This window comes from Tarenaya hassleriana, unplaced genomic scaffold (genome assembly GCF_000463585.1).
Source record: "Tarenaya hassleriana unplaced genomic scaffold, ASM46358v1 Cleome1, whole genome shotgun sequence".
Classification (NCBI taxonomy): domain Eukaryota; kingdom Viridiplantae; phylum Streptophyta; class Magnoliopsida; order Brassicales; family Cleomaceae; genus Tarenaya; species Tarenaya hassleriana.
The window spans coordinates 4,143,586-4,160,095 of NW_010960187.1; the positions used below are offsets into that span (position 1 = coordinate 4,143,586).

Consider the following 16,510-nt stretch of genomic DNA (forward strand, 5'->3'; position numbering starts at 1 on the left):
CCTCAAGAACAATGTTCGGTACGCTGAACCGGAATACAGACGTTGCTAAACCGGACGGTCCAGCTCTAACGATCAGAACCGCAGTCTTAATAGTTTCTTGCTCCATCTCTCACTGTTAATGAACAGTGGTGAGTGCGTGTGTATTTGTGATAATACGACGAGGAGTTAAAGGGCAATGGGGTTGAATATGTATATAAGTAAAATTCGTAATAAATCCAATTAATATTTGCTAAATTATAAAGATACAAAACCAGAGTTCTAATTTAGAAGGAAGTGTCGAATATCTACAGTATGCTTCTACGTTGAATCAACATATCGATGTCTCTGGCAATGCTCTGAGCATCTCTTGAAATGCCGACCAATCCTTGTCTGGCGAATCCAGCACAGTACAATCCGTTCTGTCCCTTCCAATGATCCGGGAACTGACGTTTCGACTTGGAGCAGGCATACCAGTGGTGCTTGCAAGTATGCTATGGATGTACTCATGGTTCTTGAACGTTGCAGTTATACTCTACTGTCTGTAAAAAACAAAGGACAAAGGAAACATTGTGATATTTACCTGAAGCCATCTGGCTACATTGCTCTTGTAACCAGTGGCGAAGATAATGGCGTCTATGTTTTTGTTCTCTCCGTTTACAAACTTGACTCTGTTCCCTTCTATGCTTTTGATTGATTGCACAACCTTCAAAGAAAAAAAAACACAAACAATAAAAAAAAAAATCATATTTTCTTGTTCTGTAGTATTTTGCAGTGTACTGTCATTTTTGTTGAAGTACCCGAATGTTGCCGGATTTGATGAGGTTCAAACAGCCAACGTCGATGGTCGGCGATCTTCCGGTCTTCATCTTGAGAAGAAATGGGCCTAATTTGGGCCTTTGAAGCCCATATCTCGACGTGTCTCCCATACTCATCTTTGCGAGGAACAGACAGAGTGTGTCCACCAGTTTTACGGGGAAGATCTTCAATTTCATAATCGTCATTGCCATTTGCACTATGCATTTCGTCAACACGTGGACCTACCATCAACCCATCACAAAGTTTATAATATATATACACATATGATTTTGTAACATATACACAAATGCATGGATTTATACCGGACTGCGGACGACGAGGGAGACATTCGCATTCGATTTGGAGAGATCATAAGCAATCTCCATGCCGGAGTTTCCACATCCGACGACCAATACATTTTTTCCGGCGAATCTATGGCCGTTCTTGTAGTCACTCGAGTGCATATACTCTCCTCCAAAGCTCTCCTTCAGCCCCTCTATCGCCGGAATCACCCCCTCTCCGTTCTCCCCCGTCGCCACCACCAGAAACTCTGCCACGTAGACCTCCTTCCCTCCCGTCGCCACATCGTCAGCCTCCACCCCCCATCCTCCCTCGTGAGACGCCGACGTAACGCGGCGGTTGTACCTAGGGTTTATGCCGAAACGGGTTACGTACTCGTCAAGGTAAGCGGTGAAACCTTGCTTGGGGACGAAGGTGGGTGCATGGCGGGGGAATGCCATGTGAGGGAGCTCGCAGAATTGCTTCGCCAGGTGGAGCTTCAGACGGTCGTAGGACCTTCTCCTCCACAGAGAGGCACTGCAATCTTCTCTCTCGAGTACAACGTTCGGTATGCCTAGCCGGTTAAGGCATGCAGACGTTGCTAAACCGGCCGGTCCAGCTCCGATGATCAGGACTTCAATCTTATTAGCTTCTTGATCCATTTCTTTGTGTATTATGAGCAATGGTGTTGATGTGCGTGTGTTTGTGATGCATGGTACGAGGAGGTAGAAGTGTATATATAAGTAATATTTGATATAATATAAGTAAAATAAGTTTCTGTAATAGGTGAAACATAAGATCTGTTGGGATAATCTCATGCACATACTTTTTATGTTCTGAATTTGGAATTAAATTGAGTCAATACACGGTTGTCATTATATTATTTCCTTAATTACATGACCCGATATTCTTGAGTTATGTTGCCCTTTTTTTAGATGTTTACATTTTTTTTAATATTTTGCAAAACTTAAGAAACTGTAAAACATCATTTTTTACAAAGATTAAATGATTAAATCTAACAGATATTACGATATTGATATATATTTTATACTAATATTTGATTATAGGTTCTAAGGACAAAAATATTTATGTAATTTCATACGTTCGGTTATAATAAATAAAATATCTAACATCTAGTTATAAAAATCACTTAAAGTATTTTATTTTATTTTATTCACATAAAAAAACAAAGAGAAAATTATATGATCAACGCTTATGCTAATCTAAACAATTTCTATAAATATGAAAAACTAGGAATGTATATATTCACATAGTATCTTCGATTTTCAATTTTCAAAACAATATCAACCGGTCCAATAATTCCAATATATATATATATATACTCGATTATATCTAATTAACGCGAAAGTCAAAGAAAATAAAAATCATATACTATAGGTATTAATTGCAATTTGAAAGACGAGAGTCGTAGTGTACGGCTATGTTGTATAAATAGAAATTTGAGATGGACAAAGGAAACTGTTTTGCATGACACTTTAATTATTCCATCACTGCACCAACCAAATCATATATTATTTAATATTTGTTTTATATAATATTCCGAGTACAATAAATTATTCCATCATCCTTTCGCCGCGTAATTACGGCTGGCGATATTTGTATTATCTCGTATCGCGATAAACCTTTAAAACAATAGGCCAGAAAATATAATCAGAGGCCCAAAATTAAAGCCCATTAAGCCCAATAAAGGCTTTTGGCGCCACACGTTTTTTTCCCATTAAACCGACCTACGCCGTTGCATCTCTCCTCCGGTTTCTCTGTTTGTTTCCCGAGAAAATATCAGAGGAATCTCCGGCTGTCAGGATACGCTATGGGGACGAAGAAATGAGTTATGGATGAAGAATGCATCAAGGTTCTATGGTGTAGTGGTTAGCACTCTGGACTTTGAATCCAGCGACCTGGGTTCGACTCCCGGTAGGACCTCCACATATTATTCTTTTTTATTTTTATTTTTAAATTCCGTAGCATATAATTGTAAGTTGTAACGTTAAGAAACAGAGGATATCCCCAAAGTCTTCGTCTTTATCATTCATAGTATATAACTAAGCTCGTAAATACAACATAATTCAGATACAAGGAATATATACAGAAGGGTTTAGTTCAGTGGGCGGTGGGGTTAAGCCCGCGATGGGACTGGACGATACAAGAGCAGTGAACGGAGGTCAAGCTAAGACAGCCGCTCATGACAAGGGAGTGTCTGGCGGAACATGTGTGTAAGGCCGGGAACTTGTCGCACACCGCCTGAACCGCGGAGGGCGTGAGGGCAGTGCATTGGCTGATGTTGAGGTTTCTCAGCCCTTCTTCCTCGTCATATCTTCTCCGCCGAACCTCGGGTTTGCTCTGCGCCGCAAGAGAGTACATGGCTCTGTCCGTGATGTTCCTGCAGTAGTACAATCCCAGTGACCGTAGACGGACACACCTGTTTGCCAGCGCTACCACACTTTCGTCTGCCATATTGAAAGAAAGAATCAATCAAACCCACAAGTGGGTACGCGGGTCGGGTACTCGAATCCGGCCTGAATGTCTCGGGTCTCACGAGATGTCACCCGATCTCAGATTCGAAATTTATTCGGATATCCAAACCTCAGGTATCCGCAGTAACTCTCGGGTACCATAGAAACACACTGACAAAAAGGTAACCTGTTCATCCGGATACTCCGAAATTCGGTTTTATTTTGGTCCACCCACCCCTATTTTGAGCAATATGATCTGATTGATTGTCAACCATCCAATGTCACTTCTACGTCGGCTTTGACATATTGACATAACATCAGACCTCTGGTACTAACTCCCTGTTGGTTTCTATAGAAGGTGAGTGGGAGAGAATCACCTGTGATGCGAACACATCCACAGAGGTCCAGAGTCCTGAGATCAGGGCAACCATATGCTAAGCTCATAACCCCATCATCACTTATATCATCACACCATCCAAGATTCAGGGACTGCATTTGGCTGCAGTTACGCCCAATCGCCTGCAGGCAAATACCATTCATGATGATGCAAGAATTTCTCAGATCATTCGAGGAAAACACAGAGAGAGAGAGAGAGAGAAGACGACCTGCAATGCATTGTCGGTAGCAGCTTTCACACATCCGCAGAGATTCAGAACTTTGAGCTTCCGGCAAGAACTCGTCAGATAGGCAAGACCCGTGTCGCTGAACGAAGTGCAGCCGCTGATGTTGAGTTTCGTGAGGTTTGGGCAACCGCGGGATAGATCATAGAGTGAACGATCGGAAAGCTTGAAGCTTTTGCTTAGATCTAGATCTTGTAGCTCGTGACAGTTATTCGCTATGGCTTCCACAGAGTTGTCTTCCAGTTGTGGAATGTCCTGACGCAGTGCTAAAGCCTGCAACTTTGTGAACTTTGGAGCAAGAGAGAGAACCAAGCTGCTCATGTTCGTCTTGCACCTGGAGAAGCAACAGATTATCCAATCAACTAGAATTCACCTCCTACTTTTCCAAGAGAACAGATATATATCTTCAATGGGACCGATACACCAACCGAAAAGGGTAACGAGAACAACCTTCTATCGATACAAAGTGGTTCAAGAAACACCAAAAGAATCACTCAGAAGATGTCGACGAGATTCTCGCTCTCTTTCATCCGAGTTAAAGAGCCTAATTCTGCGTTCTTTGATAGAACTCGATCCAATACCAAAACATTATCATAAATACGCGTAAAGTTTGATCCTTTACGAATTACAACCCCAAGAAAAGACTTTTAAAGCGGGCTATGCCAGTTTTATCTTCCCTCAAAGCACACGAAAACATCAAAAGACCTTAAGCTTTGTCCAAACCAGACATCTCTGCCAACAAAAGCAAAGCTACAGCATCTAGAAACATCTACTATATCCGTGCTTATGATCAGCCCTTCTACTTCAAGCTTCGTCACATAGATACAAACACCACAAATGAATCTGATGATTATGCCAAAAGGGTGTATGTATGTATGTATGTATGTATATGCATATATACATACCAAGAGAGGGAAAGATGAGTGAGGCCAAAGCAGATGATGTCTCTCCAGCCACTGCAAACACCAGAGGCAATGATCACCGTCCGATCGTCAACAAGTGTAAGGATCCTCATCAGAAGCTCCACCGGGATGTCTTTCCACTCCTTAATCGCCAAACCCTCCATCTTCATCACCCCAGAACCCGCCATAACCAGCTTCTGGAAGCACCTGCCCAATTCCTCCGACGACCCTTCCCTTGTTGTCACTGCTCCTCTCACAATCTTCAAACAAACTGACTAAGGTACGATATAGAAGCGGCTCTTTCTCGAATCTATCACCAGAGAGAGAGAGAGATACAAAGTAAATACCCGAGACTTACGGCATTGAAAGACGACAAAGAGAGAAAAGCTAGGGGTTTAGATGAATCAAAACGCAAAAGCAGAGCCCTTTACGTGTCAAGAAATGCAGGACATTTGCTTAATCGAAGAAGGGAGAAACCTGTTTTTACCTAACAAGAAAGTGATCAATAAATGCAGACGGTCTCAGTTTCCTGTCCTAACGAAATTGGTATCAAAAGCATCTAATCGTCTTCTGGGCTTCCAGAAAGCGAAAGAATTTATCACTACAATTTTAAAAAATGGCAAAAAAAAAATAAACATGAGGTTCTCCGTTGAATAACGTACGGCCAGAGAATTTGCTCCATTTCTGTAAATGCATAACCATCTTTCGAAATCCCAAGCCGATAAAAATTCAAACTTTAGTCTTGTGATCGTACCTCTGATTCAAATTCTTCGTTCCACTTTCTGGGTTTTCCCTCGAAATTATATATCTTCATTAAATTTAATATTTTATTTCCGTTTCTTGGTTGTTTGAGGTGATCACAAGATACAGCACAGGGCCGTCAAATAGACGAGAGCCCGAGAAGAGAGAGAGAGATGGAGGCGTGCGGGTAATGGCTTAGAGACGCGTAGGCTTCCACGTGTCAGAATCCACCGGCGCTTCTTTGTTAATAATGAAATATGGTCCGTCGATGATTACTTTCGTTTCGTGTAATCAAATTAGACTCCGACACTCATCGAATATATAAAATGTTGTTTAAATTTTGTTGTCATTAGCATAATATAAATGTCTCGTTCTCTCTGCGTACCACATAGATTTTAATATTGTCATCTATTTATTTAATGTAGTCCTTCACGACAATTTAGAGATATAAATTGTTTTGTTTAGACGTATATCAAATTTATTACTTTTTAGTTTGTCAATTTATTTTGAAATATATATATTCATTACTCCCTGATTTTTTTTTTAACTATTTCGTGTCAAAACGTGAGGATGATTGAAAAGTTGTATGAATTATAAGGAAATTAAATAGGTATTGAAAATTTAGGTCAGGCTTGAATTAGTACGCTTAGAAGTACTGATTCGGTTAAATAAATAAACATATGTCTTTCTCAATTGTACTTTACTTTATATATGTATATATTGTTTTCTTTTTTTATATAAATCCAGACCATTATATATATATATATATATATATATATTGTTTTTTTATAAATCCAGAGCATTAACAAAACCTTTTGTGTATATTATTATTTTTCTACACATTGTATATTGGAAAGAGTCAACAATGCATTCCTAGTAAAACAAAAGTTACTTCGTTCACTTTCTATTATTGCACATCTTTTTGTCGTTTACACCACAATTATGCAACAGAATTATCAACGTATTTTTTTATAATATAAATGATTTCGTTTTCTATGGTTTTATTCACATGTAACATCTTCTGATATTCAAAAATCAAATTTCGATATATTTAAAATTTTAAAAAATGATATTTCTAAAGTTCTCAAGTTCTTACACTCAGCAAGCATATCAGCTGAATATATAGATGTTTTTATTTGTTAAAAAAAAAAACTGATCACATCTGGTGGCAGACATAAAATATTTCCATGTGGATATTCGTAGAAATTGAAAAACCAAAATCAGATGATATTTTCTTGTTATATTTGATGGAACATATTAAATAAAGAGGCCATAAGGAATCTATTTAGATATTCAAACAAATAGTGGATACCGGGACCCAGTGTATGCCACGCTGACTAGGCATAAGGTCCATTGTTTTTTTTTTTCTAGTGATGATTTTATCATTTAATGTGTCTATGCAAGAGTTACAAACATTTTCAGTAGCATACCGATATATTGTATATTCAGTTTACATTGAATACATCGTTTTTGCAACTACCCTGAATTGGTGTGTTATTAAAGAAAATAAATATCAAATGGGTAAAATAATTAATATATTTTTTTCAGGTAGTCAATTTGTTTATTGAATGAACACATCTCATCGTTCTAATATTTGATTTCATAATTTTCTGAATTGTAATGCTGACAGCAGAATCCAATCATTCCTTAATTAGCTGCAATTTCCATGTTTATAATATACATATACATATATATAACCCTCAACAAAAGTCCAAGAAATTAAAGAGAGAAAACAAAATAACTGAGAGAGAGAAAATTCAGAGCTTGTAAAATTCAAACCTTCCAAACAGCATCTAATTCCATACATCGGACTTTAACATAGTTAATGCCGGTCAACGCCATAATGCTTCACATTCATACCATAATCATAACCATATACAGACATGGCCTCACTCACACACATATATATCATATGATATATATATATATATGCGTATATATGTGTGCGTAATGGGCATTACACGGCAGCGACCACTCTCTCTTCAATGGCAGAGCCAGCGACCGCGGCTGCGGCCACTACCGCCGAAGCTTTCTTTGCCGCAAACGCAATTTTCTCTTTCTTCTCGTCCTGCTTAATCTGATGTTCCCTGCACTCTGAGCTACAAAAGGCCCTATCTCCCCTGCCATACCCAAACAATTTAGAACCTATATATGTATATACCCTTTTGCATCATGTCCAGTAACATATTTATCAAAAGCTTCAAACTTTACGCTAAACACACAGTCTTGGACACTTACACACGTGTGTGTAGGTGCGTAAGTATATACCTATACATATAGATGTCGTGGCCGGGAACAAGTCGGCGTTTGCAGAGAGAGCAGGATCTGAGGAAATCGGAGTTGTAATCGGCAGAGTGCCTCCTCTGGAGACCTCTCGGTGAGACCATCGCTAAGAGCCGTTGATCAAAAGACCCACGATGCTGATCAACGGCTACGATTAGCTGATCGTTCAGACCAGACGGTCTCCGGTGTGGATCGGTTAACGACGGCGGATTTAGCTGATCCGACGGCTCTGATTCTCCGGGAAGATTCAGATCTGACCGTATCTCCGACATACTCGTAGTTCTATTCATCGGCGGTCGTTGTCTCTTCCCCAGCAACATCTGGTTTGTGTTTTTTTTTGCTCTGTACAGAGCAGGGTAGAGAGAGAATGAGAGAGGAGAGAGAGAGGAAGGAAGAGGGAGGGGGAATATAAAGAACCATAGAGTGAGGAGTGGATCTGGACCGTTCATTTTTTTTTCTAATCTGGTTCTATTCGCATCATCACGGGAGCGCCACGTCAGGATTAATTAAAATCTATCGTAAAAACCCTTCAAAATCCCTTTAAGATAATAGTTAAAAATTGAAAAATCAAAACTAATTTAGTAATTAGCGAATAAAATAAGCTAATATCCAACGAAAACAGTAAGCATACTCTTATTAAAGAGAAATAAGGTTTACTCATTGCAGCTGTTGACATTTCTGTAGATTCATGGTTTTACAGTTTTTTTTTCTCCAACAATTGATGATTCACAGACAGGATAGAGTTACAGACTTATATCAAGAAGATTTCGTCCATTTTGGTCCTTTTTGACATTCTTGATATAAATAAATCTCTTGTTTTACATATTATTTTTTTGGGAAAAAAAAGCCAAGAATATATAATCTATATGGGAAAAAATCTAGAATTACGGCAATATATGAGCTATTTCTATCCGAACAAGTATAAAGTTTTCCTTAGTTTTCAATTCTCAAAATCTGTAACCAATTCTATGCTTAATTTGTATGCTTATTTTTTTGAGCAAGAAATCAGAATAGTTTTCAACCTCTTTCTCAAATTAACTGGATAATGCGATTTCATTTCTAATCAATGAAATTTTGGAAGGGAAAAAGAAAAGAAAGATTGTCTATTTTCATGCTACAAAGACAAAAGACAATCAATTCGGCTGCTTCGATTGTTTTGTCTACATATAGTCATTTCTCATTGGTTCTAAGTTTATTTGTCCCATTTTTTTTAAAAAAAAAGAAAATATTCATATTTTTGGAAGATATTATGAGTTAACATATAGAATGACTCATGTGGCTCAGAGCTTTTCTTATTTGTATTTTTATTGTATATTGATCAACTAATATTTCTCATATTTAAATTCTATATTTGTGCCTCGTAACTTTAAATTTAAAACAACAGCATCTAATAAAATTTATATTAATAAATTAAAATTTGTAATTTGTTAGAAAAGGAATATATTTATATGAATAGATATCACTTTTTCTCAGGTTTTCTAAAAGTTCCATTATTGTAAAATTTCTACATAATTTTGCAGCCGAAGCAATCAAATAAAAATAACAATCATTTTAGAAGGGCCCATTGGGCCCAATAATTAGCTAACATAAATGTACACGCCGCGGTTGCCCCTTGGATTCATTGCCGATTTCCACTAGCCCTTTTCATCCCCAAATAAATTCCAAAACATGATAATTGAAAATTATAACGAATCATTTATTAAAAAAAGTGTTTTTTTTTCTTGTTACAGAAAAATCTAAAATAAAAAAAATGCAAATGTTGTTTTGTTCCTAACGCCTCGGACTCGGCCCACCATTTGACAGCAATGTTATTAATTATAACGCCCTTTGCAATTTTGGAGAGCCTTGAACGTGTCTCCACTTCTCAACCTCACATCAGACTTTCCCATAATAATTTCTTTTTATAATTATTACATGAAAACTATAAATTAGTAATATATATATATATATTCTACGTATTATAATCTTCTTGAAACTTTGAATGTAAAACTAATACAAAAATCAAAACTTAATTTTAAACTTAAAATTATTAATATATATATATATATATATATATATGTATTATAATGTCAGATTGGTGTGGTTAGGTCTCCTCAAATGTGGGAAGTCACGAAATGATACTTGTAATTTATTCAAAAGTGAAATGATTATCGCATGAGAGGAGAGAGTGACTATTTGTTCAGTGTCTTTGGTAATAGCTCTGATGTGGGAGTTAGGTGCACGAAACATGCATGTTTCTCTGTGTGTTTTGAGAGACAACAAGTTTGATGTGAAATTGGTCGGTTTATGAGCATGTGGTTGGTTGTGCCCCAAAGCCCAAATATCAAATTATGGGGCCCATATTCTTCAAGTGGCCTTCATCCCATGGCCCACTTTCATTCGCTTTTTTGGGATTGTTAAGAAACCGAAGGTCGTTTGGGCCCCACATCGTCATCGTTATCACGGGTCTGGTCCAGACCCATAAAAAAAAAAACAATAATTTTCAAGCCGAAGAGAACCTATATTTTTCCTCCAAAAAAAAATATATATTAAGCGACTTAGTTAACATTAAACCGTAATATTAAAATACATACACACGCGCGCGTAAATTAAGCCCAAAAATCATCAGTTACTTCCATTGTATTGGGCTGGGCCCAATAACTACCTAACTACGAATAATTCATTCCATTCGCATGTATACATTGATTAGAGACTAATACAACATTTGTGTATATATATATATATATATATGTGTATGTATATCACTTGCCAATGCAGAAGTTGCTGAAAATGCTGGAGAGGACCTCTTCCGAAACGTCATCACCGCTTATCTGAGAAAGCCCCAAAGCGGCCTCTCTCAACTCTATCGTCCAGAAGTCTGTTGGCATCTCGTCTCTTATCGCTCTCTTTAGCCTCACTAATGCCTCCCTTGTCCGTACCAACTGCTCGCATTGTCTCTGTCAAAATCCACCCGGAAAACACACACACTCAAAGATGGCCTTTAGGAGAAGTTTCACAACCACAGGGGCAATGGGGGCAAGAAAGTTTTCAACTTTCGTAGCTGATCATCCAACTTTTAGGGGCTGAATTGCAACTTCCCAAAGTTAAGGGTCATATATGAAACCGGGAGAATCTACATAGACTCCGAAGGCCAAACCTGGTTCACAGTCCATCGATGCCCACCAGTGGGAATCCGATCGAGACCAAGAATTTCAAGAATAGCCACTTCGAGCTCTTCGATTCCTTGGCCTGTGACAGCAGAAGTGAAGACATGCTTATGGATAGCTTCCACCATGTTTTTTCTCACATCTTCTTTCAGTTGAGAGTCGACAGAAGGAGCACAGTCAATTTTGTTGATCGCGAGAATCATAGGCTGTTTCTGACATTTCAAATGCAGAATATGAATCAGAAATATTAAAAGATAGAATGAGACTATGTTGCGATTTTCGGGTTACCTTGTTAGATTGGATCTTATGAAGAAGTTCACTGTCTTCTTGAGTCCATCCATCAAGAGCACTCACCACCATGATTACGACATCAGCACCCTTTGCAACCGCTTCAGATCTCTCAACTCCTGCAATTTCGAAACTTTCAAATAAATTTAGCGTAAAAATGGTCCAGAATGTTTCAGGATCATCACAGTTTTTCTTCAACAAGGAACCATGCAAAAGCTCCAAGCTTTGCAAAAACCTAGCAGGCATCCTAAACTTGATTTGTGGTGTTTTTCACATCCTATACCGATAAAAATAAAAAGCCGGTAGACTTGTAGAAACCGCTTATCCGGAGAAGAGGAGGAGATAGAAAGAAACAGACCGATTTTTTCAACTATGTCAATGGTTTCTCTAATGCCGGCTGTGTCAAGAAGTGTCACAGGTACCCCACGGACGGTAACATTGCTTTCCACGATATCACGAGTGGTTCCGGCAATTTCCGTAACAATGGCTCTCTCACTCTGCACGCTAAAACAAAGCACATATGGAGCATGACTCAATTTGTATATATATATATATATAAATGTGTGAATGACAGAAACAATACTAAAAATTTGAACTTTTTTTCATACCCTGCTCCATGCGTTTAGAAGACTTGATTTCCCGACATTAGGACGGCCAACGATAGCTATCTGCAGCATTTAATTAGAAGAAAAATGAAAAAGATATAAAACTTTTTTTGTGAGAAGGATAAAGAAAACTGGAACCTTGAAATAGATATACCACATTATTAGCTTGAATGAAAAACCAGAAATTTACCTGCAACCCGCTCTGAAGAAGTTTGTCATAATTTGCCGTTTCTAATGCGCTTTCTACGTCTTCAGACATGGTGTTTATTTTGGTGACAACTTCATTTATGTCAAGTGGAGGCATCTCGTCCTCAAAATCTAAGCGAGCTTCGATTTCAGTAAGGAGCTCAATACATTGTGCTCTTAGTGATTTGACCATTGACGAAAACCCTCCCTACAATAATTTGAAAGAGGGATTATTGTTATTAAGTTAGTAACGACGACGAGTATGGAGAATCTTACATAAAAGTTGACATGATTATCGCAAGAGACAAACTGGCAGTAGAAGAGAAAGTGTATACCTGAATCCCTTCCAAAGCAGCATCAGCAGCAGCAGTAGACTTGGCCGAGATAAGTCTTTCCACGTTTTCAGCTTGGGAAAGGTCTAACCGACCATTGAGAAAGGCCCGGAGTGTGAACTCTCCTGAATGCACAATATTCGTCGGCCAAAGAAATGGATGAAAGAATCATGATTAAATCGGGGTCGTGCCCAACAGTGTGAATTTACAGTCAGATTAGCTCCTAACTAGAATTGTTAAGAGTGAATCATGCAAAAATGTTCAAACTCACAACTAAGAATCTCTTCAACGAAAGGAAAAAATTAATCAAAGAAACAAAGGATGAACAAAAAATGATGAAAAGAGTTTATGAGCAATAATGACCTGGTTCTGCCAGCCTTGCTCCTGCTTCCATACATGACCTCAAAACACGACGAAGACACACTTCGCTCCCATGACACTGGAGCTCAACTACATCCTCACGAGTATATGACCTCGGAGCCAACATTGCCACTGCTAAAACCTAACCAAGCCAATAAGAAAGTAACATGAAACACACGTTTCAGACAATCATCCACACTTTGGATGATCTTCAGACAGTTGAAGTCTTCAAGCACGAAACAAAGACAAAGGGCCCGACATTTATAACGCGTTTTACCATCACGAAATAAGTTTATCCGGTAAGCTACTGCAGAGTACTCAGGAACAGAAATAGCCATGTAACATCGATATAACTGAAATTCAGAACCTTTTTAATCTACCTCATCAATGACATTGCCGTTTGAATCAACGACGACACCGTATTCCACGAGATGACTCGTAGGTCGCCAAGAACCCGGACCCGGAACCCGACCCATGTTCCTCCTCTTCGTCTTCGGCCGAAACACTCGGCCGGCGACTTCCACAGCTGTAGGTCCCGACATACGCACGATTCCCACCGCACCAGGTGGCCCACCAATTGGAGTCACAATCGCCACAATCGTGCTCGAACTATGAAACCGGTCAACGTTCTCGACGGCCGATTCAACAAGCCCCGCCACACGCTCATCGCCCTTGAAAAGAAACGCATTCTTCTCTGCACCAAACAAACGAATCAGAGGAACCCATTGGCCTAAAACATAAAACATCGGCAAGAGAAAGAGACAGAGAAATCTAGAAACTTCGGAAGAGTTTCGACGGCTTTGGACCTGGAGACGACGAGCAGGGTTTAAGGTGGGTTTGAAGGGTCTTGGGAGAGGAAGAGAAGAAGAGAGAGAAGCGTTTATTCGAAGTAGATCTCGAGATTCTGCTCCGGCAAAGGATCGGAAACGGTGACGAGGAAAGCCGGAGGAGGTGACCGGCGGCGGAGCGGAAGAATAGGAGAAGCATCATCGACGACGATAGACGAACGGACCCTAAAAGAACGGATAAAGGACGCGGCAACATATTCCGCGATGGCGGAGCAAAACGCAGCGTTTTGTATAAAAATGGTTTTTGGGCTCTATCAAGAGAAGCCCAACCTCAAATAAAACGTTAAGTCGAAGTGTACGGAATCGGTTAGCGTTCCGTTTTCTCTCCAAAATTTCCCGCCATTCAAAGCAAGATCTCTCTCTCTCTCTATATATATATATTTACTAGCTCTCTCTCTTTGAAAGTATTAGCCCCTTAACGAGCACCAATTTCGTCTCCCTCCCTCCCCTTTGTCATGGAGAATCCTTCGAAACCTAAATCGCAGATCGGTGATTGTTCCGGAGATCTCCGATCTTCCGCCGCCGCCGATCCACACCGCGACAAGTTCCCTTTCTTTCGGCATCGATCGCGGCAAATCTCGCGGGACACTTGGCTCATCTCCGTCTTTGTGCTTCTCCAGATTGTCATCTTCGCAGTAACGATGGGTGTCAATGACTGTCCCGGAAACTCTTACGGTGACTGTGCCGCCGAATTCCTTGGCCGATTCTCCTTCCAGCCTCTCTCCGAGAATCCCATGCTCGGTCCCTCCGCTTCTACGTGAGTAGCTTTCTCTTCGCTTTCGATTTTGGTTTCTGCGAATTCAGTTCTGCAATCCAACCTCTGATCCGCGAATGTTGACAATCTATGAGGTTTCGTTCTCTTCTTCAAGTCTACTGATTTGATTTCTGGGCTGTCTATCATGGAATTCTACTGATTGGCCTGTGCATATTGTGTCATGCAGTCTGAAATTTGATTTGATTTGGCCTATGCACATTATTTCTTCTGAGCAGCTTGAGTATAAATAGTTTCAGGGCTCATCCACAACTACGTAACAGATGAACATCAACATGGGATTAATCGTCTCGAGTTTGCAGGTTAGAGCACATGGGAGCTCTTCGTTCGAATATTTTGGCAGAGAGTCGTGAGATATGGCGCATTTTTACATCCCAATGGCTGCACAGCGGATTATTTCACCTTCTCAGTAATCTTGGGAGTTTAATTTTCGTCGGGATATACATGGAGCAGGAGTTTGGACCAAGTAAATTAGTCTGCTTGACCTTATAAACTTAAACCTTATGCCTGATATGTTCTCGTATGATATTTCTCACCTCTGAAATACGCCTTTCTCTTGCATTACTTTGATTTTCAGTGAGGATTGCTGCAATTTATGTACTATCCAGTGCCTTAGGAAGTCTGTTTGCTGTGGTTTTTGTTCAAGACATCCCATCAGTCTGCCCTGCTGCTGCTTTGTTTGGATTGATTGGAGCAATGCTTTCAGCACTTGCAAGGAACTGGAATCTCTACAGCAACAAGGTCGATCCTTTCTCGTGTTTCTTGTCACTAGGTATCTTCTTTTCACAATCTTGTTGACGATGTTCTTCGCTTGTTTACAGACCTCGGCCATAATGCTGATAGTGGTTATCTCCTCCGTCAATTTCCTGCTGGGTTTCCTCCCTTACATAGACAACTTTGCGAATATCGGAGGTTTGGTATCAGGATTTCTCCTCGGATTTGTGCTGTTATTCGCCCCTCAGCTCAGACAGGTTCCCCCACATAAGGCGAGTTTCTTAAAATCTGAAATTAAAAGATCCGAGAAGCTGAAGGAAAAGTTTGACAGACCCATTCTAAGGATAATATGCCTTGCTCTGTTTTGTGTTATGTGAGTTGTTCTCCTTCTATCTACACAAATATTGAGCTTAGTTTCTCTGTGCCTGTCATCTTCTTATGACACAAAAAGAGCTTTATCCCCCCCCCCCATAGATCGGCTGGGTACCTCTTGACTATTATATGAGCAATGACGATCTGGTCAAAATGGTTACACAGTATGCCATCGACGAAGAGAACCAAGAAGAGGTCAGGATTCAGTGTTTGAGATCTTAACACGTATGTTTCATTTGGATCTCGGGTCGTTGTTGTTGTTTATGTTCTTTATGCTTTTTTTTTCAGGGAACAAATGTGGTGCTTCATGAGATTGTGGATGTCAATCTGATTCCGTGCAATGGTTTTGTGTTTTAATATCGTTTTGGGGGAAAGATCTGCCCCTTCCTAACCCAGAGCTGAAGCGTTATCAAACGAAAGTGTGGAGAAGTGTTACCGACGACATCGAGGTTAAGATATTCAGGCTTTGACCAACTGATGAAGGTAGATGACTTCGTCACCCCTAAATATACTTATATACTTGTTAATCCGAATCATATTGTTATATTTTGTCGTTAGCTCAACCGATATGTCTTGCACCATCATGATTGATGTAGTTATTTCTTTCGTTATTACAAGATTCACTTCCATGTCTAACCATTTATGCGACCTGTGGTCTGTCTCTTTTGATACGAGCTAGACTCTTTTCTGGGAAAAGATACAAGCATATTAGTGCGTGTCATCATATCTGAGACTGTTATAAGCCTAGTTTTGATGTTGACCAAGTTTAGAATTATTTGTATACTCAGTGTTTGTGATTTGTTGAAATGTTTTT

The 16,510-nt window shown here is 39.5% G+C and overlaps 5 protein-coding genes and 1 non-coding gene across 10 annotated transcripts; 2 read left to right on the forward strand and 4 right to left on the reverse strand.

Annotated features, from left to right (window-relative positions):
- Positions 1–284: 284 nt before the first annotated feature.
- LOC104824743 (probable indole-3-pyruvate monooxygenase YUCCA11) lies at positions 285–1,715 on the reverse strand. The gene is made up of 4 exons (XM_010556898.1): positions 1,098–1,715; positions 777–1,016; positions 530–682; positions 285–434 (listed from the first exon to the last, which is right to left on the reverse strand). The coding sequence occupies exons 1-4, from the start codon at positions 1,713–1,715 to the stop codon at positions 285–287; spliced, it is 1,161 nt and encodes a 386-aa protein (XP_010555200.1).
- A 1,210-nt stretch (positions 1,716–2,925) lies between these two features.
- On the forward strand, positions 2,926–2,997 carry TRNAQ-UUG. Its single transcript has one exon. It is a non-coding gene; the product is annotated as a tRNA-Gln (tRNA).
- A 79-nt stretch (positions 2,998–3,076) lies between these two features.
- LOC104810056 (F-box protein SKP2A-like) lies at positions 3,077–5,957 on the reverse strand. 4 transcript variants are annotated; one of them, XM_010536252.2, is made up of 6 exons: positions 5,804–5,957; positions 5,537–5,650; positions 5,053–5,359; positions 4,133–4,481; positions 3,905–4,046; positions 3,077–3,521 (listed from the first exon to the last, which is right to left on the reverse strand). In XM_010536252.2, the coding sequence occupies exons 3-6, from the start codon at positions 5,235–5,237 to the stop codon at positions 3,175–3,177; spliced, it is 1,023 nt and encodes a 340-aa protein (XP_010534554.1). In that variant the 5' UTR covers positions 5,238–5,359; positions 5,537–5,650; positions 5,804–5,957; the 3' UTR covers positions 3,077–3,174. The 4 variants fall into 4 exon arrangements, with proteins under 4 accessions (XP_010534554.1, XP_010534545.1, XP_019057642.1 ...); XM_010536243.2 differs by lacking the exon at positions 5,537–5,650; XM_019202097.1 differs by lacking the exons at positions 5,537–5,650; positions 5,804–5,957 and adding an exon at positions 5,712–5,729.
- A 1,557-nt stretch (positions 5,958–7,514) lies between these two features.
- LOC104810072 lies at positions 7,515–8,462 on the reverse strand. The gene is made up of 2 exons (XM_010536264.2): positions 8,059–8,462; positions 7,515–7,910 (listed from the first exon to the last, which is right to left on the reverse strand). The coding sequence occupies exons 1-2, from the start codon at positions 8,391–8,393 to the stop codon at positions 7,748–7,750; spliced, it is 498 nt and encodes a 165-aa protein (XP_010534566.1). The 5' UTR covers positions 8,394–8,462; the 3' UTR covers positions 7,515–7,747.
- Positions 8,463–10,601: 2,139 nt separating this feature from the next.
- Positions 10,602–14,015, reverse strand: LOC104810083 (tRNA modification GTPase MnmE). Of its 2 annotated transcripts, none has more exons than XM_010536282.1 (10): positions 13,797–14,015; positions 13,371–13,684; positions 12,994–13,132; positions 12,634–12,755; positions 12,303–12,506; positions 12,116–12,175; positions 11,866–12,004; positions 11,508–11,626; positions 11,210–11,425; positions 10,602–11,009 (listed from the first exon to the last, which is right to left on the reverse strand). In XM_010536282.1, the coding sequence occupies exons 1-10, from the start codon at positions 13,978–13,980 to the stop codon at positions 10,815–10,817; spliced, it is 1,692 nt and encodes a 563-aa protein (XP_010534584.1). In that variant the 5' UTR covers positions 13,981–14,015; the 3' UTR covers positions 10,602–10,814. The 2 variants fall into 2 exon arrangements, with proteins under 2 accessions (XP_010534584.1, XP_010534576.1); XM_010536274.1 differs by having other exon boundaries at positions 11,210–11,431.
- Positions 14,016–14,293: 278 nt separating this feature from the next.
- Positions 14,294–15,701, forward strand: LOC104824752 (RHOMBOID-like protein 8). Its single transcript, XM_010556909.1, has 4 exons — positions 14,294–14,595; positions 14,913–15,076; positions 15,188–15,351; positions 15,432–15,701. Exons 1-4 carry the CDS (start codon positions 14,294–14,296, stop codon positions 15,699–15,701), a joined length of 900 nt encoding a protein of 299 aa, XP_010555211.1.
- The last annotated feature ends 809 nt before the right edge of the window (positions 15,702–16,510 follow it).